Genomic DNA, 27,455 nt, shown 5'->3' with positions numbered 1-27,455 from the left:
AGAGATTTGAAAACAAAGAACACAATTTCAAAAGGAACTCTAAAATGCACAGGCAGACAGTGGAGGAATGCCAGAATAGGTCTTTCAGTCCCTTCTATAAGTCTTGGAAAGGCTTTGTTTTTGTTGTATACTGAAGACATTTGGGTTTGAGATTAAAAGATGAATATGAGAAAGAAAATTCTGAATTCCAGCTTTTATTTTATGGTACTTACAACTAGATGAGTTAAACGATTACAACGGAAAACGATTACTTTTATGAACGAGGACAGATGGACAAGGACGGAGGTGTATGCAGGTCGTGGACGGAGGACGGAATGGCAAAAAAGTGCCCATCTCTGGGTATCACAATCCACTGTTCAAAGAAGAAACATACTATACAGGCCATACCACAAGACGTAAAGCACTTACACATCCTATACCAAAGGGATGGAAAGGCCAAAGTGTGGAGAAAGAATTGATCTGCTTCTGATCCAAAGCAGACAAGCTCATGTGTGAAGCACGGTGGACGTACAGTACTGTCATGGCTTGGCCTTGCATGGCTGCATCTGGAACCGGCTCACTAGTCTTTCTTGCTGATGCAACTCATGATCGTAGCAGCAGAATGAATTCTGAAATCTACAAAACCTACAAAGTCTGGCAGTTTACCAAAAAAAATATCCAAACTAATCAGGAGAAGCTTCATCATGGGTTAGAGAACAAGACAATGACACTAAACAAACTGCCAAAAACACAAAATATTTCATCAGGAAGAATAAGTGGAAGGTCTACTGGTCAAGCAACGGATCATGAAATCTTAAATTCATCTTTTGATCTGAAACCCAAATGTCTTCAACATACAACAAAAGAAAGGAATTGACCTTGCGGGTCCAATACTTTTGGCGGGGACTGGATTTGCTCCCTCCTTGTGTTACAGTTAAGAGGCGAGCAGTAGTATTTTGAACTAACTGGAGCTGTTTTGGAGAATTGATTTATCCCCCATTCAAAATCAGTAGTTTTCTTGCATGGAACACCAGACACCAATCTTTCACCAGTCTCTTGTGTCAGACGTCACTCAAAATTAACGGAATTATTTCTGAGATACCAGATAAGATAATACTATAAGAGTGTCTTTGCCCAAATCTGCTTGGATGGGCTCCAGTTCACCTGTGACCCTAAGAAAAATAATTAGTATATAAAATGGATGGCTGGATACCAGATAATAGGCACTTTGATGAAGATTGATGAAGAATTGCCATCCGTGCACAAGAAATCTTTATGCAACTACAATAAGCCCTTAGCAGAGTTAAATGGTGTGATGCCTCTCTTTATATTGCTGAGTCAAACAATGCAGGAGCAAATGAACAATAAATGTTGCTTTCACTCTCCTTTATTGATCCAGTTAGCTGACATCGACTCACGTTTCCTTACATCCATCCACAAGACAAGCAAAATGACTTGAAAAACATGAAAAGATGCAAGAAACGTTTTCTTTTTTTGCTCACATTGTAATGACAATAACATACTTCTTTATAGAAATAATTAGGGCTTGAATGCATTTCTGAGAATAGACAAGAATTTTACATAGGAAAAGTAATAGAGAGGCTGTTTGGCTTCTTTGTTCCTGTCAGTATACAGTATGTTATTGCCGTAATTTCCTTGGTGATGGACGCATACAATTAATTACATATATTTCTTTGTACTCCGAGAAGCTTATCGTCATCAGTTTTGTGGTTTTACAGTCGTACAAGCAGTCCCCTAGCTTGCTGTGCACCAGTCTGAGTCCAGCATGTGCGTGTGAGAGAGAGTGAAACTTCACACACTGCTCTTCAAATATTTGCGCTGCTCGGTATTATTACGGCACGTGTGCTATTGGGAGGGGACACATGGAGGTGATCTATGTATCCACATCATTGTTAGTTCCCTTATTGGCACAATGTGTTAGCTTTTTTTTTTTTTTTTAAATGTCTTTATCTGTTTGTTTTTTGTTTTTGTCTTTGGGCTCTTGGGAAAGTAGACAAGGGTTTTGTTTCATGCATGTGATTCCGGAAGAGTAGAAAAGAATCCATAAAAAAGTCAAAGGAGAACAAGGTCCTGAGCCACCAATAGTCAGGTTTGAGCCGATTTACATGTCATTAACATGCCATCTGGTTATATTATGTGATATCCAGTGCACAGGTTTAAGTAAAACTTAAGATGCACCCTAGAAGGCAATGGCATTTATCTCCTAATTCATGTGCGCTAGGAAACTTAAGTTACTGCTGGACGGTTTTGTTTGCTTTTGCTGATTTTTCTTAAGAAATAAACACATAACTCATCTTACTGGTGACATGCTTGAAATGGATCATTGAGAACAGACATACTTTTTTTGAAAGACAAACACACTCCTCTGTAATGTCATTTTTCAGGACTATTGATTTGTACAGATCAACAAGACATGGTTGAACTCTCACTTAATATTTTGAAATTGTGTTTATCTCCACTAATGGACAGGCAAGTTTGGATGACAAACTCAGAATAGCTGCTGACATCTCGGGACACACCCAAAAAAATCTACAATACACTACAATATATGAAATGAAGTCTTGGGGGACACTTTTTCTGTCTTGAATTACCCTTGCACTTAAATGATTCATCTTAACAGGATGTTCTGGACATCTGTGAGTTTGGGGAAGCCACTTTTCTGTTTCAGCATGACTGTGTCCCAGTGCATAAAGCAAGGTCCATTAATGGAAGTGTGAATGATTTTAGTGCCGAAGAACTTTACAGAAATGCCATCAAACAATTTCAGGATGAACTAGTACAAATAGTTATTCCCTACTCCAATGTCAATTTAAATTGTGATTGGAATCAGAGAGGGTCATACAAGATCAATTGGCACCCAACAATGGTGACATGGTGCCAGATCTCAGCAATAGTGACTTTGATCAGATGAAAGCAACTAAAGTAGCAATTTCTTCATCAAAACGAGATGAATCTCAGTTCTCCTGCTTGATCAAATGGCAGGACAGGTGGAGGATAAAAAGGTTGGGGAGTGAGTTCAGGAGCAGAACAGGTGCTACAGCAGGGGTGTCAAATTCAAATGGGCGGGGGGCCAAATAAAAAAATTTGCAACAAGCCGAGGGCCGGACTGATAGAATGTTCACTGAAATTTTTTAAAATGTCCAGATTGGATCGGGTCCTGCACGCCTGCTGATGATGTCACCCTTTATATTTCTGTAATATATTTCTTTGCCTCTATGTTTGTCATCCCCCGGCTGCTGTGTTTTTATGTTCGGAGTTACTAAGTACATTTTTTTTAAAAAGTACATTACTGCTACTTTTGCGAGTCAGCTCGTACGTCAACTTCCGCTTATGACCCGAGAAGAAGCCGCTGCCCGTCTTGTGAAACAAGATCAGTGGAACGTTTGCGTTTCTCCTGCCAAACTGGAAACAATTTTCTGGTTGACTCGGGCTGTAAAATTGTATGAACTGTACATAATGTGAAGTAAAACGGAGAGGATCATATGATTGGTATGATGTCTCCAGCTGACTCTATTTTAGTGTGGCAAGGTATGAATGTGGGTGCTCCTGTCAGAGGACACAGGCCCGTATTCCACTGACACGTCTATTTATTGTGGTCTGCAACAACACAGACAAAGAATAACCTGGGAGACATCACCCAATGCACATCCATTAGTTAACAATATGCCTAAACATTACAGTTCACTGTATTACACAATTAAACAGCCAAACAATACATACAATACACATTCACACTTTTCATCACTAGAATAGTTAGCATACTAGCCGAAATAACGAACTAGTGTTCATCAACGTGACATCACTCACAAGAACATATCTAGACTATTATGTACAGCAGTTACCTGACACGAACCTAAATGATTAAACTCACCTTTTAACATTTACACACAACAACAAACATGGTGAAACGCGGCCAATCTGCAACTACTGAGTTTGCTGGCACGAACAAACTACTAGCTAGCTGTGTCAAAGAAGGAAAAAGAAAAGAAACTACGTGTCCCGCTATCAACACTTAGCGCTCGAGGAGCGTTCAATGCCTGCTCACAGTGTGGGACATCTCAGTACTACATCGAAACTCAATGAATTTATCAAATGTCAACAATTACTAATAATAAGAATAAGAAGGCCTTTATTGATCCCACAGTGGGGACATTTTCAGTGTTGGATAAATAATAAAACAACGTGAGATGTCTAACATGAAGTATTTCTTAATAAAGCGTGTTTTACTCCGAATAACTTTTCACCACAACCCGATTCTGAAAGCCACGAAAAGTGACGTGAAGTCTTCAGTCGGCACGTAGACGACCGAAGGACGATCCTCGCAAAAGTAGCGCTAATGTTTGTTATAACAACAGCCAGGGGCTGGCAAACATAGATGCAAAGAAATATATTACAGAAATATTGTAACAAATTGGGTTAGCTGTGTTGTGGTCGAATTTGTGTCATGCCAAGATGTTTTGTTTCCGAGGTTATTGAATGCATCGTTCGGCTCGCTGGATGGGAGGGTATGCGAGCGAGAGTAGCCGAGGTGGACGAAGAGGAGAGCCATTGCACTTTTTTGACTGAACGGTTGTCTTACTGTATTGGCGCCGGCTGCGTCCCACAGTAGCCGGTTGGACTAATAAAAACATGGTAGTTAAACTACGTCTGTGTTCTTGGAGGACGCTACAATATATTTTAAATCGTGACGTCATCATCAGGCGCGAAGGACCCGATCACATCTGCTACCCACTCCGGCTTGCTGCGGGCCAGATCTAATAATAAAGCAATATCACCCCAGGGGCCGTAGAAAACCTTCTCGTGGGCCGGATGTGGCCCGCGGGCCTTGACTTTGACATGTGTGTGCTAGAGGAAGAGGGCTAAAGTGCATCAGCATGGCAGGTGATGTAGTCATACTGTAACATGTGAGAAAAAGATTGCTTGGTGCTTTGGAGAGGAGGGTAGGAATGAAGGTTGATTTTTTTTTCCCAAGTTCAGGTGTCATCCCTCAGTTCTGGTCCATGTCTTCAACAATGGGGGTGTTGTAACTCTGGAACAGAGGCTGCATAAAGAGGCCCACGGTTCCCACCACACATACACACACAAAGATCCACAGGAAGAGGCGGTCGATCACCATCGCCACGTACTTCCAATCCTCAATGATCTGTAATGAGACAGGTGAGTGTTAAAAAAAAAATCCCATTATTGCATACACAATATCTAAGCTGGTTTAATGTAAGCCTATTTTCAAATGCATTGTTTTCATTTTCTTTAAAGAGTTTGCATGTTCTCCCCATGCCTGCGTGGCTTTTCTCCGGGTACTCCCAATTCCCCCCTCATTCCCAAAACATGCACGGTATATTAATTGAGCACTCTGAATTGTCCCCAAGTGTGATTGTGAGTGCGGATGTTTGTTTGTCTCTGTATGCCCTGCGATTGGCCGGCAAACGGTTCAGGGTGTCCCGCCTACTGCCCGAAGACAGCTGGGATAGGCTCCAGCACGCCCGCGACCCTTGTGAGGATAAGCCGTACGGATGATGGATGGATGGATGAATTTAGCAACAAAAAAAAAGTTCTAGCTGGAGTATGTGAGGTACAAACAGCAGTTGCATGCTACTAACACTATATTTGCTACAAGAATAACATTAAAGGCAGAAAGGAATTTTGCTATTAATTTCAACAAATAATACAGTATATACAGTATGACTATAACTAATCCACATTATACATAAAACATGTGAATAGCATATTGAATCAACTTTGTTTTAGTACACTTCCAAATCCATCCATCCATTTTCTAATGTAAGATCCATCCATCCGTTTGATGTCCTCATTAAATTCCTCGTTTTATACCAAGTACAGTAGTGAAACTGTGTATCATTTGTATATTACGTCTGGCAAACTGAAATGGAAATTAACCAGCACACTCTGCTATATCAGTAAGAAAGTGATTTGTGTTTACACTTGGCGTAGCAGCATGGTGTTAAGATGCATCTTCTGCGCACATATTATAAAAATGGCCAAAATCAAGAGATTTGCTGAAGAGTTATTTGCAAATCACACACACGTTGAGGCATTTCCTTTCAAAAGCCTACCCCTTCATCATCATCCTCACTCTTCATCTTGTCCGCAATGTAGCGCACACCATCCACGGCGTCCTCCACGTCGATGCTGCTTTTCAGTGTCGTCCTCCTCCTGAACTCTGTGTTGTCGGCAAAGTCGCCGAACGTCCAGCCGTAGCGTTTGGCCGACTCCTCGTTGACGTAGAAGGACGACGAGGAGTCGGCCAGTCCCAGGGAACCCGTCCCCGCATCTGCTCCCGCTTTCTTCTCCGAGTACGATCGCTGTTGGTGTTTTTTCCGGAACCTCTCGCGTATGTTGGATCTGCCTGGTCTCCGCATGAAAAGGTAGGACGGAAGTCGGTACATGAAGACACGTTTGACCCAAGGAGGCATGGTGTGCGTACTAGGGGAGCGATGGTGCACGTTGAGCACGCAAACACTGGTGACAATGGAAAAGGTGACCAGCACCATGGTAAACATCAGGTACTTCCCGATCAGAGGTACTGCTAAAGATGTGGGTGGCACAATCTTTGAGATAAGGAGCAAAAACACAGTGAGGGCCAGGAGCACGGAGATGCACAGCGTCATCTTCTCACCGCAGTCCGATGGCAGGTAGAAGACCAGAATGGCCAAAGATGTGATCAGGATACAAGGGATGATCAGGTTGATGGTGTAGAAGAGAGGTTTTCTCTTAATGATGAAGTCGTAAGTGATGTCCAGGTACCTGATGTCATCGGGGTCTTCATTCTTGCGTCCCGGCAGCGACACAATATCCCACTCGCCGCTGGGCTTGAAATCGTCGCGGCTGGCAAAGTCACTCAGCAGGATGAGGTCGATCTCGGTGTGGTCGTACGTCCACGAGCGAAACTTGAGGGTGCAGTTCTGCTGGTCGAACGGAAAGTCGCGGACCTCAATCTTGCAGGCCGACTTGTAGATGGCGGGAGGGAGCCAGGCCACCTCGCCATTGTTGGAGACCACCGCGTTGGAGTAGAAGGAGACTTCGTAGGTGCCGTCAGCACTGAGGGACAGACAACGAGAGATTAAGAGGAAGAACACAAAAACAAAATCGACCCCCCCTCAAAAAAAATCACTACAATCCAGCCTGTATCATTAATGTCTTTGATTGTCTCTCGAATGAAACTAGTAAAGTTCTTGTTCTTCAATGTAGGTGATCAACAGACTTCCAGTCCACCTGAGATGTGATTTTAAGGTTTCCTTACTTACTCATAAAATATTACACAGCTTAGCGCCTTCCTATCTTACTGACTTAGTGGTGTTTTATGCTCCTCCCAGAGCCTTACAAGCTGTTCCTTTGATGACCCTGGGAGCTCAAAAGAAGTCAAAAGCAAAAAGCAGCAAAAGCAGGTTCCACAGCATTCCCTATTTGGGCTCCAGTACTCTGGAATGCCCCTCCCGTGAAAATTAGAGTAGGTATCTCTGTAGAAATGATGAAATCTTGACAAAGAACTTATTCCTACATTCTGGCATTTGGTTAAAACCACACCTAGTATGTAGTAACTACTATAGTCTCTCCAAGGGCGGGTCTAGATACACCAGTCCGACATCGGTCATCGGCAAGCATCGGGGCGCCGGATTGCGTATATTTTTTATTTGAAGGGGCAAGCAAGACATTAAGACAGTAAAAAGTGGAGAGGAGGCATGAGATGATAAAAATATGTGAAATATTATATATTTTGGGGGATTAGGTTTGGGCGGCCCAACATTTATTTGAGGGTGCCAGGCCCCCTCTTGCCCCTGCCTAGACCCGGCCCTGAGTCTTTTGCCCTGTCTCACCACCTGACATCTGGATTTTGGACTGTCTAACAATTTTCAGGACTGATTCTGTCAATATTACATAGTTGTTAAATGCCTCCTTTCAACAGGTGTTACAGAATGTTGTTATCATCTTTGGGGGAAAAGTCTGTATCAGAACAAACTGTAGCAGCATGTCAACGATCTCCCCCTCACCGGCCTCCAATGTGCTGAGACGTTCCTTTTGACTTGATCTCACCAAAGCTACGGGCGATGCATTATAGATACATAGACTCTCAATTATAAAGTAGGTCAGAAATCCAGCTTCACATTCACTTTCTATTACTATGAATAGAGTTCAGGAATGGAGAGGACGTGTCGACAACAGTAAAACTGGGAGCCCCATCATCTTCTATCGTTTGGCCTTGGGATCCATTTTGCCTGTTGTGCAGTCTTGACGTTGACCGGCAATCTGTCTTCATGAAAGTTTCATGGCTATGAGGCGAGTATAAAAACTGGTGCACCGCTACTGACCACAACACACATGAAGCATATCCACACAACCAGATAAGCTGCGACCATCTCACGTTTACATTTGATTGATTTATCATCATTTTTATCAACATTCCCAGAGGCAGCAGGGTAGTGGACTTATGCTTTACTACACCACTGAGACTAACATCCACGTGTGGCGGTGTTGATTCACCAGCATGCCTAGGCCCGTGCCTATTAGATATTAGATAGTCGCTTGGTGTGGGGCCACTCTCGAATTGCTTTACAGAACCCTTGATTGATGTTGACGTTATCTCCCTGGGGTGTCCTCTCATTTGCAATCAAGACTCTTTTACAGAAGGAGTCTGGCTCTGCAGAGCTCCTCCCACCACATACTGATGGCACTGCCTTGATCACTACCTGTCAGGTTCACACCAAGTGAGACATTAGTAAACAATGCACACAATGGGGAGAGAAGACACTCGACAACAATATTGTCTTTTTACTTGCAAGGACAGCGCAGGGAAGTGTACGACTAACGTATTTTCTATTGAAACCAAGATGGTTTTGTGGTGTGTCTAGCCCACTGTGTCTGTTGTTTTATTTTGCAGCGAGTTGTAGCCCTACTTGTTGTAGAGGACGATGTCTGGCAGCCAAATGTGTTGTGTCGGTAGGCGGATTTTCTTGATGCCATCATACTCGTCGGGGTCCCACATTAATCTGTAGTCGTTCCACACCTGATGAGTGTTTAGAAAAAAGACACTGAGGAAACAAAGTCCTCCTGCATTTTCATTCTCACACAAACAGAGTCTTTAGCAATAAAATATGTAATCATGTGTTAATTTTACTCATTGAAATGTTTGAAAACTGATTAATTAATTGGAATACCATCAAATTTTGCGACTCTTTCCAAAATATTTTATGAATATTTGAACATAAATACAACATTTTCATGACAATGTCTAAATTTGACACACCACAGAGAAGAGTAGTAACAATCCCACGAAATTTAAACAATTTAAAAAATTGTCAAGTATATAAGAATGAGGCTTCAAAATGGTGGCAACAAGCCCTTCTCACACCTCTCAAATGCTGTGGGTGTGTCCACTGAATGCCTGAAACAACATCCTGTTGAACTGCTCAACAAATATCACTGTTACAACCACAAAAAATGGATGCTAATTTGACTACCTTCTATTTTCTGTCTACATTAACTGCATGTTAGAGCCAACTAAAAAAAACTGTATATCCGCTTGAAGCCTCCAGGAATTTATCATACCGTGTCGTTACGGGGCTTATTCAGTGCCACAACAACGAGGCATTCTAGAGCGGCTACGCCAGCATAAAGTTTCTGTCCACATGCTGGTCACATTGGGACTTTTTTTTGGGGTGAGTGACTCATATGCACACACAGCGTAAGTTAAGACATGAGACCAAGAGAAGACAAACCTGTGTGAGCCAACAGTTGGTGGTCATGATCTGTTCCCTCTCATTCTGAAACACATCAAATGTAGGCTCATACACATCCTGATGCCTCTTAATAGGAATTCTATTTATCGTAATCATAGTCATCAACCATCAACATGATCACATTTGAATGACTGGCACAGCTGATCTCACCACATTGATGAGCTGAGCGAGAGACACTTGGATGTAAATGGTGACTTGCTGGCTGTTGTTGACAGCCGGTCTGATCAGTTTGTTGTAGCGGTCTGCCGACAACAGGTGACCCACCAGACGTTCCTCCACCTCTGCACACAAGGCAGCTACAGGCATACACAAACACACACACCATAAAAAACGGTATTATTCAGGACTGTGCCTAGTATCCAACGTACTATACATTCACTGGCATATATGTGGTAATAAATACATAAATATGCCATATTTATCGGACTATAAGCCACTATTTTTTTCCTAGGTTTTGAACCATGCGTCTTATATAAAGGTCATAAGCTATTCTGTGGATTGTTCTTCCACCGCTAGGGGTGGTCTAACCGGAATTACAATACAACACAATTGCCATTAATTGGATGTGACTGCAGGTGGAGGAGTTCAACAGGTGAGGGTACTATGCACAAGGATATGAATGAGGTGGTACGCGGAGGTACAGCAATAAAAGGTGGACGTTAACTCACAAACTTGAGTGGCAGCAGGCATTGAAACGAATAAAGATACCATTTACTTGTCATCTTTTCAAAATAAACATATTTAAAAATCAGGTTTTTTGTACCGAAAATATACCGAACCGAAGTTTCGAAGAAACCACACCGAATCGAAATATGATGTAGCGTACCGATACACCCTATATATATATAAATATATATATATATATATTACATGTTGAAATCCATAAGGTTGAAAACCGTCAAAACCGTTCAGTTCAACTGAACCCCTAACCCTAGATCGACACCGTATTCCTAAATCCTAAACCTTGTTTGACACTCTACCTCTATACCCTAACCCTAGTTTAACCCCTACTCCTAAACAGTAACCCTAGTTTGACAACTTACTCCCAAACCCTAATCCTAGTTTGAACCCCTACTCCTAAACTCTAACTCTAGTTCGACACCCTACTGCTAAACCCAAACCCTAGTTTGAAACCCTAGGGCTTGGTGTGGTCAGGTGTGTTGAGCTCCTCATGCAGCTGTCTTTCTTTTATTCATCAGCTTCAGCATCTATGCAGCGGGATGACTTCCACTCCTCTGTAAAATCTATCGGTAGATTCCTGGTATAGTCTTGCTGACGTTGACGTAATGCATTACACAACGAACTGTGACGCCATTTTGGCAGGATAGAAAACGTTAATGACAAAGCGCAAATCAGAACTGTTATGAGAGAGGAATGTTTGGATGGCACGTCCTGTCTCCCTATGTCTGACGTACCGACATGCAACTAAATAAAACCCCAAAGTCTCTTAACACAATAATGTCAGATTAAAGATGGAGATTCATTCTTGACTAAATAATGAATTAACACACATACCTGTATATCATTTGTGTTTAATACATAAGGTTGACGGTTTGCAACAAGAAATTGCAGATGTAAATGCAAGCCAAAGGGGGAATTTAAAACATCTCTCACAAATAGGACAGAATTACACATAGCTCCATATAAATGTCTCTACGGCTGCATATAAATGTCTCTAACTGCTAATTTTGTGTTGAGCACCACTTTTCCAGATGTGACAACATGGTTCAAATGGTTCAAAACAATTTAGGAGAGCAAAGCTTTAATGTGGCTCAATGGTTACACATTCTGACATGATAATTTGATCTGATAGCACTGACACGCTAAATAAGCATACATCCAAACACACTTTTTCAGTCTGCACATTTTCTTTTTGTAGCTCAATGGAAAAAAAACTAATTTACAAACAGATAGCCTTTTCCAACATTAGGTTAACAAGAGCCCATCTGGGGAAAAGGCAGGATACTGGCTGTCAGCCAATCTCACACATGTTCATAAAGTAGCGATAGACAATTTAATTTCTTGCTGCATCTCTGTATCATTAACAACTAGTGGTAGTTTGTCAGAGTTGTTAGTTGGAAACACGAACCGAAGTCCGTTTAAAATGATAGTCAGACCGGCCTATAAACGATTACTATTTGGTCGTGCCGGGCAAAATGGCGAATAAACGGGCGGCGGAAGGGTACCCCGTCTGTAGGCGGAAGGCGATAAACGGACAGCAAATTTTTAATAAATGCCCAGCTCTGCAAATTTGTAAAAATTACTAATGTGCGAGGTGCATCAGAGGTGCATCAGTAATGTCATCAACATTACTGCTGAGTTATGCATTATGCCTCAACAGCCAAGTTAGGAATGTTTTTGTTTTACATCTTAACATCAATTAACAGATGTTTTCGTTTAAAAGTGTTACTAAAAACATTACCTGTATAGGTACAACATGTCTTTTTTATACTTGCAAAAAAATCCTACTAAATTCTTGGAAGAGCAAGCTCAAGCATCCCAACTAATTTTATTCCATAAAGGCAAAATATCTTCTGGCTGTTATGCAATCCTATTCCATTGGACGCCATGCCAAAAATGTCAAACCACAGAGTGCAATTGCCTCTAAATAAACATTCCACTTCTCTGATTTTGACTTCCCTAATTTCATCATCTCAGCCGAGTGCTTATCGGGACGATGCATTCATATCTGGCTAACGTGGGGTGTCGAGGGGGCCTCATGTTGCATAATGTGTGTGTCTGAAGTGATTAGCTATGCTGACTAGCTACCCGGGGCCACATGTAAGCAGATTTTTTTTTTTTTCCATCCTGCCGCTGCGCACAGGTAGATGTTTGGGCTTCCTCTGATACGATGCGTCACATCTGAGGTGTCGCTTATGACATTGTTTGGCTTTAGTGAGTGAACAAAAACAGGTTAATGTTACATCATAAACACAAGCAGTTGTTGGAAAAGATGCATCTTTATGTGAATCTGGGGAGCACCACACATGACATGTGTCTAAAATATCCTAATATGTGGCCACGAAATATGTAATAATATATGCACAAAATACTGATTTGAGGTCTTAATATCATTCTAAATGATATGTGTGTAAGCTAATGATGCGCACCTTTCGTAGAAAACTGCAATAGCCGATGTGGTGTCTTTTCCTCTTATTCTGTTCTTGCCAGTAGCCTGCAATTCCAGGTTTTTCATAATGTCTTTGTTAGTCTTACCCAATATTCCCCACTACTGTAATACCGTGCAATACTCAACATTCCCCACTACTGTTAGTCTAGTTTTATTTTTATCCAATGCTGTTCCTTACATTTCACTACAGCACTGCAGCACTGTCACTTAGAGTATTTTTTCCTCTGTACTATGTACAGGCCGAAATGAGTGTTCCTCATATTTTTTATGTAGATGTAGGTTGGTGTGTATACACATGTGTATATACACATGTTACTGCGTATATCTACATAGGTTTGATTCTAAATGTTTGCCGTCAATGTTATACATTAATGGCCACATTATGCCGCCGCCCCTGTGTGACCTATATCTTTGCTACTGTAACAACGAAAATTTCCCCACTGTGGGATCAATAAAGGCATTCTTATCTTATCTTATCTTACCCAGTATAAAATAATATTGTATACTATAGCTGTGCATTGTCCTTCGCCCTGGCGACTCCCGTTGGCGGTTCTAGGGAAGGTGCACTCCATTGCTTACCCGACTGTCCGGTACTAGCCACAGCTGCTTCGTCGACACAAATTTGTGCTTTGTGGCCAAAAAATTACACATTCTTTCCCAAATTATACATATTTTGGGGACACAAATTTATAGTTTGTGGCCATAAATTAGTTATTTATAAATTAGTGTGCATATTACCATTACGTTGAACTTATTTCGTCTACACAAGTTAGTATTTAGTGGCCACAAATGATTATTTTTTTCACACATTATATCTATTTTCTACGTCATATTCTTGGGTACTTAGGGAATCTTATGGTGCAAGCAGGACATTCTGACCCTATGGATTAGAATCTTCTCACAATATGTTAAAATCCAAAATGCAACCAATTCTGAGCGATTTCTTGACCATGATTAAAAGGCAACTAAACTTGATATTCAAATTTTTCTTCCTGGTATTTGCTGACCTATTCTAGATTACCCGCGTATTTTGAGAGGATGGTAAAAGTACACAACGAGAGACGCACATTAACTCACGCACACGCTCACGGCAATAGTTGGTGAAGTGATGTTTAAATGTCGTGCTGCAAGGTCTCACTAATTTGGTGGTCGAGCAAAATAGCATAATCCTCGATTGAATGGGTAATGAAAGAATTGTGTGTGTGTTTTGGAGGGGGCATGTGTATTTTATCTGAGCCCCCCATACACACTAGCTACATTGCAAAAATCAAGGATCATGTGTATATATGTATATCAAGTCTATTTACAACACATACAGTATGTTGCATGTCAGCATATTGTTCGCAGTGTGCAGCTCGTACAACAAGAAAGAGCCTGATTTGACACACACACACACACACACACACACACACACCCCAACGCACACAGTCACCGCAGGGCTGTTTTCATCCATGTATAATCAACACAGAACACAGTCTGACTGGGTCAAAGAGCTTCAGTGACAGTTGCTGGTTTCAAACACGCTGCCAGAGTTTTGTACATTACAAACTCCTGAGCCCCATTTATTTTACACTATGTACATGTAGGTTGCTTCTACACAATCACGACTGTTGTGAAAATCTGCTTCCCATGCGCAGGTAATTTGATGTTTACAGGGGAATGTTACAAAGTACATTTATGGTTTTTATCATTCTCAACACTAATGGTATATTGAATGGGATTAAATATTAAATTTAATTAAATAATATTATTACTGCACAACATGTCTACCTTTGTGAAACCATTAATGCTCGTTTTTGACTAACTGTGACAGTGAGGTATTAATTCAACAATGTTTATGTTTGTTGTAGTTTGCAGTGGTGCACAGCTGCGCTACAACAGACTGGGAGCTGTTGAAAATATTGCAAATTTCCAAACATTTGACAACCGCACGTTGTTATTGCACTCTATTATTCTGGTTATTGTGTGTCCTTTGTAACAGCCTGGTTTGCTATTCATGAATTGTGTTTGCTTGACAGGACAGTCAAAACTGCGGGGCAAAACAGCGCAAAGCAAATGTAGATGAGACAAGAGGTCAATGGTTGTTTTTACAGCCAAAAGGGACAAACGCATCCGCCTAGAACAATAAAAATATGTTGCTTAATATGTTACTTGCTGATCTTTCTTTAGTAGTTGCAAAAGTTAGCTTAGCTTTTATTTGAAGAGTCATAAATTTCAGGCTCTGTGAAGCAATCAGTCCATGTGAAAATATGAATACTGATGACCTCGGCTGCCTCTAACATCATGTCTAAGGTACTATTCAAAATGAATTGAATTATTCAAAACATTGGGTAGTATGTCTGCCTCGCACTTGATAGATTCTGGGTTTGAATCTCATCTCAGGACCTTCCTGTGTGGAGTTTGTATGTTCTCTCTTTGCTTGCGTTTGCTTTTTCTCCATGTAGTACGTCTTTCCGCCCATGTTCCAAAAAACACAACACAAACTACATTGCCCATAGGTGTGAACATGAGTGTGAGTGGTTGTATGTCAGTATGTGCCTTCCAATTGACTGGCCACCAGTCCAGGGTGTACTCAGCCTTGGGCTTTAAAAGGGAAATCAACCCAAACTGATTTTTTTCAAGAATATGTTCTATGTAAGCCCACTAGTTAAAACAAGGCATTCTGATAAATATTGCGTTTTTGGAATAAGGGTTAAACCCCCCGTTTTCAGCCATCTCTGGAGGTGGCCATTTTGTCACTTCTGTTGACTGAAAATGACATCACATCTACTCAGGGCTCAGGTAACGACCAATCACGACTCAGCTTCAGAAGTCAGGTCATCCGTGACTGGTTGTTACCTAAAGTACTGAGCACTTGTGATGTTATTTTCAGTCAACAGAAGTGACAAAATGGCCACCCCCAGAGATGGCTAAAAACGGGGGGTTTAACTCTTATTCCAAAAACGCATTATTTATCAGAATGCCTTGTTTCAACTAGTGGGCCTGGATAAAACATATTCTTGACAAAAAAATATGTTTGGGTTGACTTCCTCTTTAAGTCAGTTGGGAGACGCTCCATCCCAACTGTGACCCTGATGAGGACAAGCACTATAGAAAATGCATTTAGTTCTTCGTTTACAAAACATTTAAAGCAGTGACACATGAACACATGTACAGAAGCGGTGGACCACAACTGAGTCCATAATGCTGTGCGGTAACAATGAGCAACAACCAACAAATTCAATTCAAAAGAAAAATATTCACTCTAAATGGATCTCCAAGTCAGCTCAAGGATGACACTCTGCTGTTGATCCAAATGGCTTTTGCACTTTAGAATTGTAGATGTGCCTGTAGTGCTTTCTAAACATGCAAACGTCTGAGTAGTTTAAGAAGACTGCTCAGAGATGGTTCATTTCCTATTCATAGGCTCACTGTATTTAATTTAGCGTGTTTTGTCCGAGTACAGATGAATCAAAAAAGTCCCGATGACCATGCAGGAAATGAAGCAAGTTCAGTGTCAGGGTCTTGTCAGTAGTTTCCACATGATAACTGTAGGGGAAGCACAGAAGAAGTCGTCCTTCCTGTTCAGAGTTGTGAGATTGTGAGCTGGAGCTTATCCCAGCTGACTTCTTGCAAAAGACACTCTACACAACACTACAAATCCAATATAAATCCAGGAGGGCTCTTAGGTCAGCAATCTCAGGTCAATTAGTGGAACCCAGGTTTCAAAGCAAACATGGGGAAGCGGGATTTTGCTGTTATGCTGCACGCAAATGGAATAAGCACAGGTGGGCACGTCAGTCCATCAGTCATCCTTCGGTCATCATTTCAGGCCTGCCCAGTCCGTCCGTCACGGCTGTTGCAGGCAATCGGCGTCGAGAGCGTACTTAATAAGTCACACACAGATTCGTAGATTTGAGTTAAGGGGGGAAAAAACAGTGCTGTATAACTTTTGTACTGCAATGACATTGTCCCGCATTGTTACACCAATCACCACGCTGTGTGTATGTGTGTGTGTCTGTTTTTTGGGGGGTGTTTTTTCCATGCAGCGCATGTGACGTAGTAAGTATGTTCTTAACGCCGATTGGCTGTCGCTGCCGACGACAGACTGGGCTGGCCTGAAATAATACTGGAAGGATGACTGATGCACTGACATGCCCTCCTCTGGGAATGCTAACAGAAGTGAAGTCAGCCCCAAGTATCAATGTTTTTTTCACATTCCTTTAATTTAGATCTTTTAAGCATTTTTAAAAATAATTTCGGCCCACCCTTGGTCAGTTCACCGGCTCATTTTTTTGTACGACAATAAACTGGCAACAGGGGTGTGTAGACTTTTTATGTCCAGTTGACATGTTGTGTCAAGATATCAGCATAAATCCTCACTTCAAAGAGTGCGTTTTCTGCATTTCTTTAGCGTTTATGCAATACATGACTAAGGGGATTCACATTGATAGTATTAATAGCTATCTTCTCCCTCCACATGGTCTCGTGATCAAACCTTTTTTTTTTTCAATTTTTTCCTATGGTTAAATTCTTCTTATAGAAGAATGTTTTTTTAACAATTATGTGTGCATCTGAGACGCAAATCACGTTGGCTTTTCACAATCAATTGTCATTGCCAGAAGCATTTGATTGATTTTCATTTCAATATTAAGAGAGTATAACTCATTCACTACCAAGGACATATTTATTTGTCTTTTCACAGTCCAGTCATTCAATCCCCGGAATGTATTTATATATATTTTAACGTTAGGGTAAAAGGGGGTCTGAAAATGTCTGGCAGTGAATGAGTTAACTTGATTTTACACTTACATTGGTGTGTGGAGAATTAACATTAAAACGCTTGTAAAATGGGCGCAGAATACACCTGCCACCATTTACCCAAATTCTGATTCAATCTAAATACATTTCAGATGTTTAAGTAGGATTTGACTTTTTTCTATCAGTCAGTCAGTCAGTGCCTGGTGACTGGTGCTTGAAACTGTTCACAATTTCTTCCGCTTTGTCCAAGGCTCCATCTCCATGTGAAGAAAAACAGCCCCAAAGCATGGTGGCTGACACCAGCATGCTTCACTGTAGGTATCTTGTTCTTGTGGTGATCAGCAGTGTTGTGTTTGTACCAAACATACCTTTTGGAATTATGGTCAAAAAGTTCAACTTTGGTTTGAGATTTCTGCAAAAACAAAATTGTAAATCTCCTAAAGCATGTTAGAAAATCGTGTTACGGTCTGATAAAGCCCAAGATAGACACATTTGGCCATAATTCCCCAAAAGTATTTTTCCCACAAACACAACCCTGCTGGTCACCATACCTACAGTGGAGCACTTTGGGGCTGTCTTTCAGCTGGAACTGTGGGCCTGAGACGAGGTGGATGGAGTAAACAGCAGTCGGTGTTAGCACAAAACCTCCAAATTTCTGCTAGAAAGCAAAAACAAAGTGACAGAAAAAGCCTACTAAAACATGTGAACTTTATTTGTGGATATTCAGAGGCACTGTTGCCAGACGTGTGCTGACTCCCATTTAACATTAGTTTGAATGTGGATGGTCACAAGAGGGTGTGCACACTTGTCCAACCATTTCAGTTTGCATTTTCACTTCCCCTCTTGATTTTTTTCCCTCAATAGAGTTGTACAGGTTGTAGGTCACATTAACGATTGGAAAGTTTTTGATCAATTTATCTTTGTCTCATTTTTTAATATCACAAAAAAAAATGGCATTTGACTAGGGGAGTGTAGACTTTATACATCCACTGTATTTCTGTGATTCCACAGCACCAAATTTAGGTGCAATTTTAGAGGCATATTTTGCCAAATATTTTGGTTGGATTAGGTCATTTTACTATCGTTTGCCTACTATAGTAATAGCATATATGCCATATGTCATATAGCTTCATGTCATTTTAACAGAATCTGAGTTATTGCACAATTTGTCATATCTGTGAGAACAGACATTTAACATCATTTGGTTGAATGATAGCTACCATTTGACATGTTTGAGTGGAAAAACACACTGCACATTTGATTTCACTGGTTTGCTTGCTCGACAGCCTCGGGCGTCTTCGAGCTGTCGCGTTTGACAGGGCAGCAAACCCGAGTATGACAGCCGCATGGCCGGATTCCATGTTGACGTCACCCGGGCCAAAAATCAGCAGAGGAAAATGTGCGTGGTTAAGCATTCAGACTGAACCAGTAGTGCAAACACTTGTGATCTGACAACAGCAAGATACACGTCTCCTGACATCTCAAAGTGTGTGAGTTGGCAGCTTTGGATGACAGAATCACGAGGTTTTGTATTTGCGGCCACACCGAAGGCCGTCACATTCGTCACGCCTGCAACGGGACGGCAGGATGACTGGAAAAGAAGAGGTGCTCTGCCACAAAGCAGAGGTACATTGTACACACATCACTCCACATTACGCTATCGCGGATATTTGAGTGAGGAGGACAAGTGCTGAGAGTTGGAGCATCATGACAGTCCATGACAAGGTTTCAAATCCCCGGAGACAACGAGCCGCCTGTTAAGACGATACAGAGGGAAGTCCCCACAAGAAAAGCACACTGTCAAGTTAATATAATCACACGGGGAAATAAAATTGTATCATGTGTTAGAGAGATTACACTACAATAGAGATATCACGTTTTATCCTGACAAAATCAGAGCCGAGCATAAAATCGTCAATTTGTTTGCAATAAAAGCTGCTTCAGTCTGTTCAGCTTCGATTCATAGCAACTGCTGTGGAGATATGTCTTCAGGCTTTAAAGTTTATAAAACTGGTCTCCAGGATGGCAAAATTCTCTTGGACTTAATCCCACTCAGGACACCATCTTTTCCAGCGCCTCCCTCTAGTAGGCGTTATTGAACAATGCACACATACGGTACCATTCTTCTTAAAGCAACACTGGGCAGGAAATCGACCTTAATAAAGTTTTTTTCAAAACTCTTTTGATGAAACATTGACTTACAAGCAGTTGAATGTGACTTTTGTCATGCACTAGGGGGGTCTGTATCGTTTTTACTGGCACCAAGCAACTTTGAGGAGGATGGAAGCAACCCTGGCACACACAAAAAATACAAATGTCCTGAATTGCTTTGCGGCATACTAGCTTCCTCCTGTCGATATAAGGACGGAATTCGATTCGAACGTCTACGCGCTATTACTGGTGTCATGGCAGAAGCCCCAAAACAAACAAAAAAAACCAAAGTATTGTTTAAACAAAATTTGATTCATTACGTCATCGCTATTCATCTTTCACACAGCCACTGGAAATAGAAATGCAATTCAGTCCAACTTGCAGGCCAGCAAGAGCGCAGGATTTCACGACACTACACCGCTGGGGAAATGTGGTTGACTTTCACCAAAACACTACCGCTTTTGTCCAGATGACACCGCCATAATCAACAAAAACTGGCATGACATAGTGTTGCTTTAATGTCTCTCTTTCGTTGGTACATTTTTGTATATGTCTTCTATTACATACTATGAATGCGCCTTGACTGGATTAAAACATCCATCCATCCTTTTTCTAGACCGCTTACTTCATTACGGTCAGTCGTGAGATGGAGTCACCGGTTGTATTGATACTTGAACAGTCTATAGTGGGGAGGATATTTTATCAGGTCCTGAAAGACAATGGGTGCATCTATTTTTGAGCAAGATGAGCCATTTTTGCCCCATGCTCACAGGACATCGACGACATCACCGGAAGATACACACGTAGATAGGATCAAAGAGGAAGACAATCTTCAGAGATGTGCAGAGGAACGTGCAGACTATATTCTTGAGACCGTTATTTTTCAAGTTGTACATTTTCAACTTTTGCCTTTACTTTTTGTTATGTTTTTGGTCATTTTGATGTTAGCTAATAAGTCAAAGACAGTAAATCCAAAATCTGACCAAGGGCTGGCATCATTATCGCGTTTGTCTTTCTGATTGAGAGAAATGTAGCCGACAAAGAAAACCCTCACAAGCTCATACAAACTCTACACAGGAAGACCGAAGCCCACATTCAAACCTCCAATGAATGCGCTAACTGCTCATCCATATGCCATGGGATTAAAGCATTTAAAGCAAAAAATGTATGAAAGGGAGCTGTTCTAGGGAGTGTGTACTATTTGGTGCAAGATTACATAAACATTAGCAACACTCATTTTACAGTTCCTGAATATCGCACGCGCTACAAATTTCCTAAAAAAAAAAAATCTTCTTTTGAAGGGTAGACCATTCAACAATGATTCCATTCTGACAGGTCACAATGACTTTACTGTGACTACAGAAGGTAGGTGGCACTAGCGAAGCAGCGCTCAGTTTGAAAGGTATGTAGAGAAGTCTTGGGCTGTCAAAATAAAGCCAAAACGAAGGTTGGGGAGACTTTGGGGAGAATACCAAGAGGTCTCATCACACATGGATGCAGACACACACATACACTTGTGTCTGCCTTGCTGCACTCTACACTCCTCAATAATGTATTGCCTCTAAAAATAAGAATGCCATCATTTCACATGCGCTAAGACTGCAACACAATCAAAGGTTATTTACCAAGACGTGTGCACCAAATCAAGTTATGCTAAACTAAAGCTGGTCAGGTTTAAAAAAAAAATTTTTTTAAATCAAAGGATAAAGAGGCCACTGCCGCTCCAAATGTTGCTTCCTGTAGGTTACTTTTATGATAGTGATGTCGTGATGTCAATTATTCAGTGGGTGGCCATCTGAGGTGGTCTTTCTGAGGCCGAACAAGCTGAGAGCTAACCTCCTTAGGTTGAGAGATTTCCCTTCTTTATTTTTTATATTTCCCCCTAATCCATCAGTTTCATACGGAGCCCCTGAGGTGACATGGAAATAAAAACAAACAACAACTTTGCGTTCCCTCGCAAATATTTGCGTTCCCTCCCAAAAATTGTGAGATAACGCAAAGTTTTTTGCGAGGGAATGCATTTTGTTTTAAATGCGTTTTTATGTACTTCCGGGTCAGTGTGGCAGCTAGTCTAGCCTAGCATCTAATGCGCGGCTGTTTGAGAGACGACAGTACGCCGGAGACTGCCGGCAAGAATAATTGAGGAGGCCTTGGAACGCTCCTTGCGGTCAAGAGAAGTCCTCTATTGTTTAGCACTCACATCAGATGTCTTTCACTTATTTGGAAACCGTGCTTAATATCAAAAACTGATTTAATGTCTTTGTATTCCAAGTGAATTTCAAAACAATTCAATTAAACTCGCCCACGGCTGAAAACGCTCCCTTTGTTGCTTTTGTTTGCCCGGAAATAATGACCCGTAAGTACATAAACACGCATTAAAAAAAAAAAAAAAAAAAAACATTCACTTGCAGAAAAAATCTGTGCGTTATCTCGCAATCTTTTCGAGGGAAGGCAAAGGGGTTTTTTTTACTTCCATGTCACCTTAGGGGCTCCGTAGTTTCATTTACAGTTACAGTCTCGGTTATAGGTCACATTACACAGGCGAGCCAATAAAACCATCATACTGAAGCAATTATTTCTGCTTACCTTAGCTTTGGGCTTATTAAAAGCCCTCATATAATTGTGATGCATCTTCACAATAACTCATTCATAAAGTGTTTTTGTTTTAGGAAATTAATATGAACAGTATTATTGGAATAAAGATCTATTAAAAAAACAACAACAACAACATTTGTATTTTCTGAGGATTTAGTCCTGTTTTTTTAGAGACTAAAGGTGTTTTTTCATGATGTAAGATGTAGTCTTAAGAGAAGAAAGTTGTAATTTCTTTAATTCACTTGTTAAATATGACTTCCTTATCTCTTTAAAATATATTTAATTCTCATGAGCTTATTACTTTTGAAAATACATCCATCCATCCATTATCCATACCGCTTCTCCTCACAAGGGTCGCGGCTTTTGAAAATACAACATAATTAAAAATAAAGTGTTCTTGTTTTTGTTCAAATGTCTGCTTTTGTGTTATAAATATAAAAAAAATACAAACTTTTTCGAAAACTTTTCCCAACTTTTTAATGTGGTCTATAACCTATACACTCAATTGAACAATGAAATTAATATTTTTGAGAGGGAAAGTCAAAATAATCACTGGTTACACAAATGTGTACAATCGATACCACCCCCCCAACGTCTAGTGCAAAGCAGAGTCTAACTGTGCGCATGGGTAGAGTTTCCTTTGTTTTGGTTTTTATGCCGAGCGCAAATTACTTTGTCATCAAATTGCTGGATGAGTCAGGATTGGTTTCATTGAACCATAACAAACACGTGGAAAATGTGATTCAGTTATTTTTTATTTCCCCTCTCAAAAAGATTACAACCAAAATCGAATGAATTATATAGGTTTTAGGTCACATTCATGTTCTAAAAATGTTTCATGTCCTGAAAAGGTACAAGTTTATTCTCATAACCAAATCATATATGATTTTGTTATCGTAGCATTACAATTTTTTTCTTGAAAATGGGCATTTTTTTAAATTTCTCTGACATTCAAGGGTACACGTGGGAGTCATGTTTAATTGATGTTAGAATTATGAAGAGGTCCTAGGAAAAATACTCCCCTGTAAGGGATCCCTGGATCCCAAAAAATGGAGAACTTCTGTTGTAGTGAATGACAAGCAGGGAGGGCTTGCTGCAGCCTCCTCTCGCTCACCCCCCCCCCCCCCCCCAACTTTTCAACACTTTGCGTGCAGCAGCAAGAGGAGATGTGGTGCTCAGAGAGAAACAACATACAAATAGGTGCCAACAGAGTGACTCATCTTCGTCAGCTCTTGCCAGAGAGCTCATTTGCAGCATGTCAAGCAACAGCTGTTGGCCTGAGAACAACACTGGGATGAAACTTGCATATTTCTGCCCATCCGCATATGTGGTAGGACCCGGGGCCACACACAGTAGTGTGAGGGCTCCATGCACTTAACTTGGATTCACTTTACTCCTTTTAAACAATACAAAAAAATATATTTACAGTGGCTTGTGAAAGTTTTCGGCCCACTTGAACTTTTTACCCTTCTGCCACATCTCAGGCTTCAAACAAAGATTTAAAATGGGATTTTTTTTATGAAGCACAGGTGGGACACAATTTTGAAGTCGAACAAAATTCATACGATATTTTTTTTTTAAGAAATGAAAAACTGAAATGTCGGGCCTGCAAAATCATTATACATGGGATGAGTAAATACAAGTGGGAAAAAAGGAAGAGATGCTCTGTACTTAATGTATCAATTCCTCAGATAATGGAACCTGACCTTGAAAACTAAGCAAAAGGGGGTGGGGTGTGGTTCTCTACTCTATTGTTAAGTTAGCTTCAACGTTGATTAATTACTGTAAAAGAGCAAAGGAAAGTCATCTTAGTGGGTAAACATATCAAAATAAAGGTCGAAATTCACATGGGAAGTATTTCATGTGCAGTGCCATTTTACAGTTACATCATGATAATGATTTAATTGATCTAATACACTCCAAAACAACCTTCAAATTCTTCGCAAAGATCATAATTTTTACATTTGATTGACATTGTTCAAGGTCTCATTTTTATGTATGCGAGTGAATTCGGTATTCTGAATCAAGCCACTCGATGATGACATGTTACCTGTTTTGATATTTTCCTATGTGGCATTAGTAATTACCACCCACTGAACTCAAAAAACATGTTTGGTTCCACTGGAGTCAAACTGTTTTTCTGCAGTTACAAAAATATTTTGTACTCATCCAACTCAGCCAAGCTTTGAATTCACATTCAAACATTGAAGATAAAGTTTTGGTGTAGGCCTGTTGAGTTGTGCAGCAGCGCATGCAGTGACACAGTTCAGCACACTACAAATATACTTAAAATTAGTTCACCATCCTGTATTTTTAATTAGGGTTTTTGGGTATTTTTTTTAGGTTTATCTCAAAGAATCCGCTTCCAACACTCTTATCTTTAGATGGCCTTGGCATTGACAGAAAGCCATTTCGGCACATGAGGATAAACAAGATCACATCATGAGATTAAATTAGGTACAATCCAGTGTGTGTGTGGTGGGGGGGGGGGACGTGTGTGCGTGTGTGTGTGTTTGCCATACCTGGTCTACTTACATCCCTTAGTGAAGTCATCAAACCAACTACCTTGTCAAATTCTGTGAAATGTATGCAGTTTATCTTATTGTACACTTTTTCCGCAACTTAATTGCACAATCTAATGAGAGCTTTATCAAAATCTCTTGTTAAATGTTTTGAATGCTTTTTGTTGCTTTTTACTGTGTTTCAATTTTCATTATATCTCCATTTTAAAAACTGATGTCACCTATGGGACCCACAATTTTATAATATATATTCACACTCACAATCACACCTAGGGGCAATTTTGAGTGTCCAATCAACCGACCATGCATGTTTTTGGAATCCTCTGCACTGTGAGGCGGACGTGCTAACCAGTCGACCACCGTGACGCAAAAAAAAAATATATATATATATATATATATATATATATATATATATATATATATATATATATATTTATTTATTTATTTATTTATTTATTTATTTTTAAAAAATTTGGGGGGGGTACCGTATCCTTTAGGGAAATGGGCAAATTAAACAGTGATACAAACAAACAGTGATATTAATTCTGTACTTCTGATAGTAGCTAAATAAGGAAACATTAGAAAGCTCTTTTCATGAAGACTTCAACTGCGACGCAATAGATAGATAGATAGATAGATAGATAGATAGATAGATAGATAGATGGATAGAGTGATCATTTTCTTTTTAACAATTATAATTTTGTTTTGATTCAGCCTTTTAGTGGTATTAGATTGCAGACGTGTACCTAATGAAGTCGCCAACACAATTCCTCTCTGAGAAAGTAGCACTTCAGGAACTGAAATGTGCAACGCTTAACTCACAACCACTGTGACCTTCGTTGCTGTGTTATTTCAAATATGTATTCTCAATATTTAACACAAGATAAGCTTCCCCGAAAGAGTCAACGCGGCGCTGCGCATGTGACAAGTGACGATTTAGCCGAAACATGTTTGATCCTCTTTGACTGACGCCCCGCCGTACAAGCCCTTCAGCCGCGATTTGGAAGGATTTTGAAAAAGGAGATTACTCACTTTGTGGCACGGTGGCAACCAGGAGAAGCAGCGCGGCTTTCGCCAGGACCGCCATCGTCCAGAGGCTGCGAAAACGCGCGTAAACTTGCAGATGCAGACGCTCTTTTTGTGCTCCTCTTCAACTGTAGACTTGGAGTGGAACAATAATGGATTATAAAGGGCGTCGGTGCGTTGGATCCCGCCGGGGTAAAGTGTCTATCTGAGGCTCGGAGGCATGGAGAACTCCACTGACCGCTGCCCGGGCGCAGTCAGTCTGCAGGAGCGCACCGATTGTGCAGCGGCACCCGGCTAGAAAGAGCACAGTGTTCCCCCTTGCTTTCCGTCCTCTTGCCCGATACAAACGGGGAGTTGAGTGGACAAATGTGCGGCCATGCAGGAGAAAACAGCAGTGTCACAATCGTGCTATCTGCTAGGTGGCCATTCCTCCGATAAAAGATTCTGGCTTTTTGGTCTTCACATGGCTCTGCAACCCGCCCAGTGCGCTCCCCAGTCGGCCTCCACTTGCACGCCAACTCGGTCTTAATGGACAAAGGACATCTGTGAGAAGAAACTAGCGTTTGAATATTCTCTCAAGGATGAGCATTTAAAATCATGCAACTTTATCAGCTCCGGTGAAAAGAATAATTATTGGAATGATTCATTCAGTTCATTAAGTGTTTCTGAATGGGGCAGCTGGACCTAAACAAATTGGTTTCGTTTTTTATGTTTCTGACCAAGATTTTTCATAAATAAATAAATAATTACAAAGGCCGACGTGTGTTGCAGGCCTTATCAGCAGCACGAAGGTTGGTGCCAACTGCTGGCTCTGGTGAGAGAGATCTGACATTAAGAAACAGAACAAGCAAAGGTGATACTATAGAGCCAAATGAGGTATTGCACCGCCCTACGCCAGGGCGTTCAGAGATCAGGAATATCCAGCGAACATGGACACTTCATCAGAACAAGCATGCGCTCATAAGAAGATCTACAGAAGCGAGACTATGTAGTTTACCAAAATCTAATGATCAGTTAGTTGGACTTGGAGTGTACTTTTAACAATCAAATGCAGTTTTATTAGTTGTGTTAACACCTGTGATAAGGAATGTTTTAACTGGGTAGAAACATGAACAATGATAGGTGTAATCAACATGGAAACCAAAAATCAGTCTATCTTTGAAAAACAAGTCATTCAGAAGCTGAAAAAAGATGGAAAATTATGAGCCATTTCACGACATTAGCCATGGACTGAAAATGACATCACAGTTGCTCAGGGCTCAGGTAACGAGCAATCGCGGCCCACCTGTTTTCTGAAGCTGAGTGTACCACATTGGTATGTAACAATCAGGAGGTTTGCGCTCAAATATCTTATTTCATGGGAACACACGCTGAATGATGTGTGTTATTGTGTTAATAACGGGTTCCATTTTTCCGAAGTGTCTTAATTACGTGCGCTTACACACCAATACAACGCTCAGCAAGGAGCTGACGCAGCAGATTAGCCAGCCACCTACCCGCAGCGTCAGCTCCGTGTAGGGTTGCCAACTCCCTGAG

General features: G+C 40.9%; 1 protein-coding gene across 1 annotated transcript; it reads right to left on the bottom strand.

Annotated features, from left to right (window-relative positions):
* Positions 1–1,350: 1,350 nt before the first annotated feature.
* On the bottom strand, positions 1,351–26,539 carry LOC147151893 (neuronal acetylcholine receptor subunit beta-2-like). Its single transcript, XM_086020408.1, has 6 exons — positions 25,926–26,539; positions 9,906–10,051; positions 9,735–9,779; positions 8,913–9,022; positions 6,075–7,059; positions 1,351–5,143 (listed from the first exon to the last, which is right to left on the bottom strand). Exons 1-6 carry the CDS (start codon positions 25,978–25,980, stop codon positions 4,988–4,990), a joined length of 1,497 nt encoding a protein of 498 aa, XP_085876534.1. The 5' UTR covers positions 25,981–26,539; the 3' UTR covers positions 1,351–4,987.
* Between the last annotated feature and the right edge of the window lie 916 nt (positions 26,540–27,455).

This window comes from Filicampus tigris, chromosome 2, assembly GCF_054856515.1.
Source record: "Filicampus tigris isolate MCC_2025a chromosome 2, RoL_Ftig_1.0, whole genome shotgun sequence".
Classification (NCBI taxonomy): domain Eukaryota; kingdom Metazoa; phylum Chordata; class Actinopteri; order Syngnathiformes; family Syngnathidae; genus Filicampus; species Filicampus tigris.
The sequence above is the reverse complement of the archived record's forward strand: the minus strand, read 5'-3'. Positions and strand labels throughout refer to the sequence as shown.

Excerpts from the sequence above, each read along its gene's own strand:
- LOC147151893 (XM_086020408.1), bottom strand. The coding sequence starts at position 25,980 with ATGGCGGTCCTGGCGAAAGCCGCGCTGCTTCTCCTGGTTGCCACCGTG. Across the intron at positions 9,780-9,905 it reads TCGCTCAGCTCATCAATGTG|AATGAGAGGGAACAGATCAT; the intron begins GTGAGATCAGCT and ends GATGTGTTTCAG. Across the intron at positions 5,144-6,074 it reads GTGAGGATGATGATGAAGGG|ATCATTGAGGATTGGAAGTA; the intron begins GTAGGCTTTTGA and ends GTCTCATTACAG.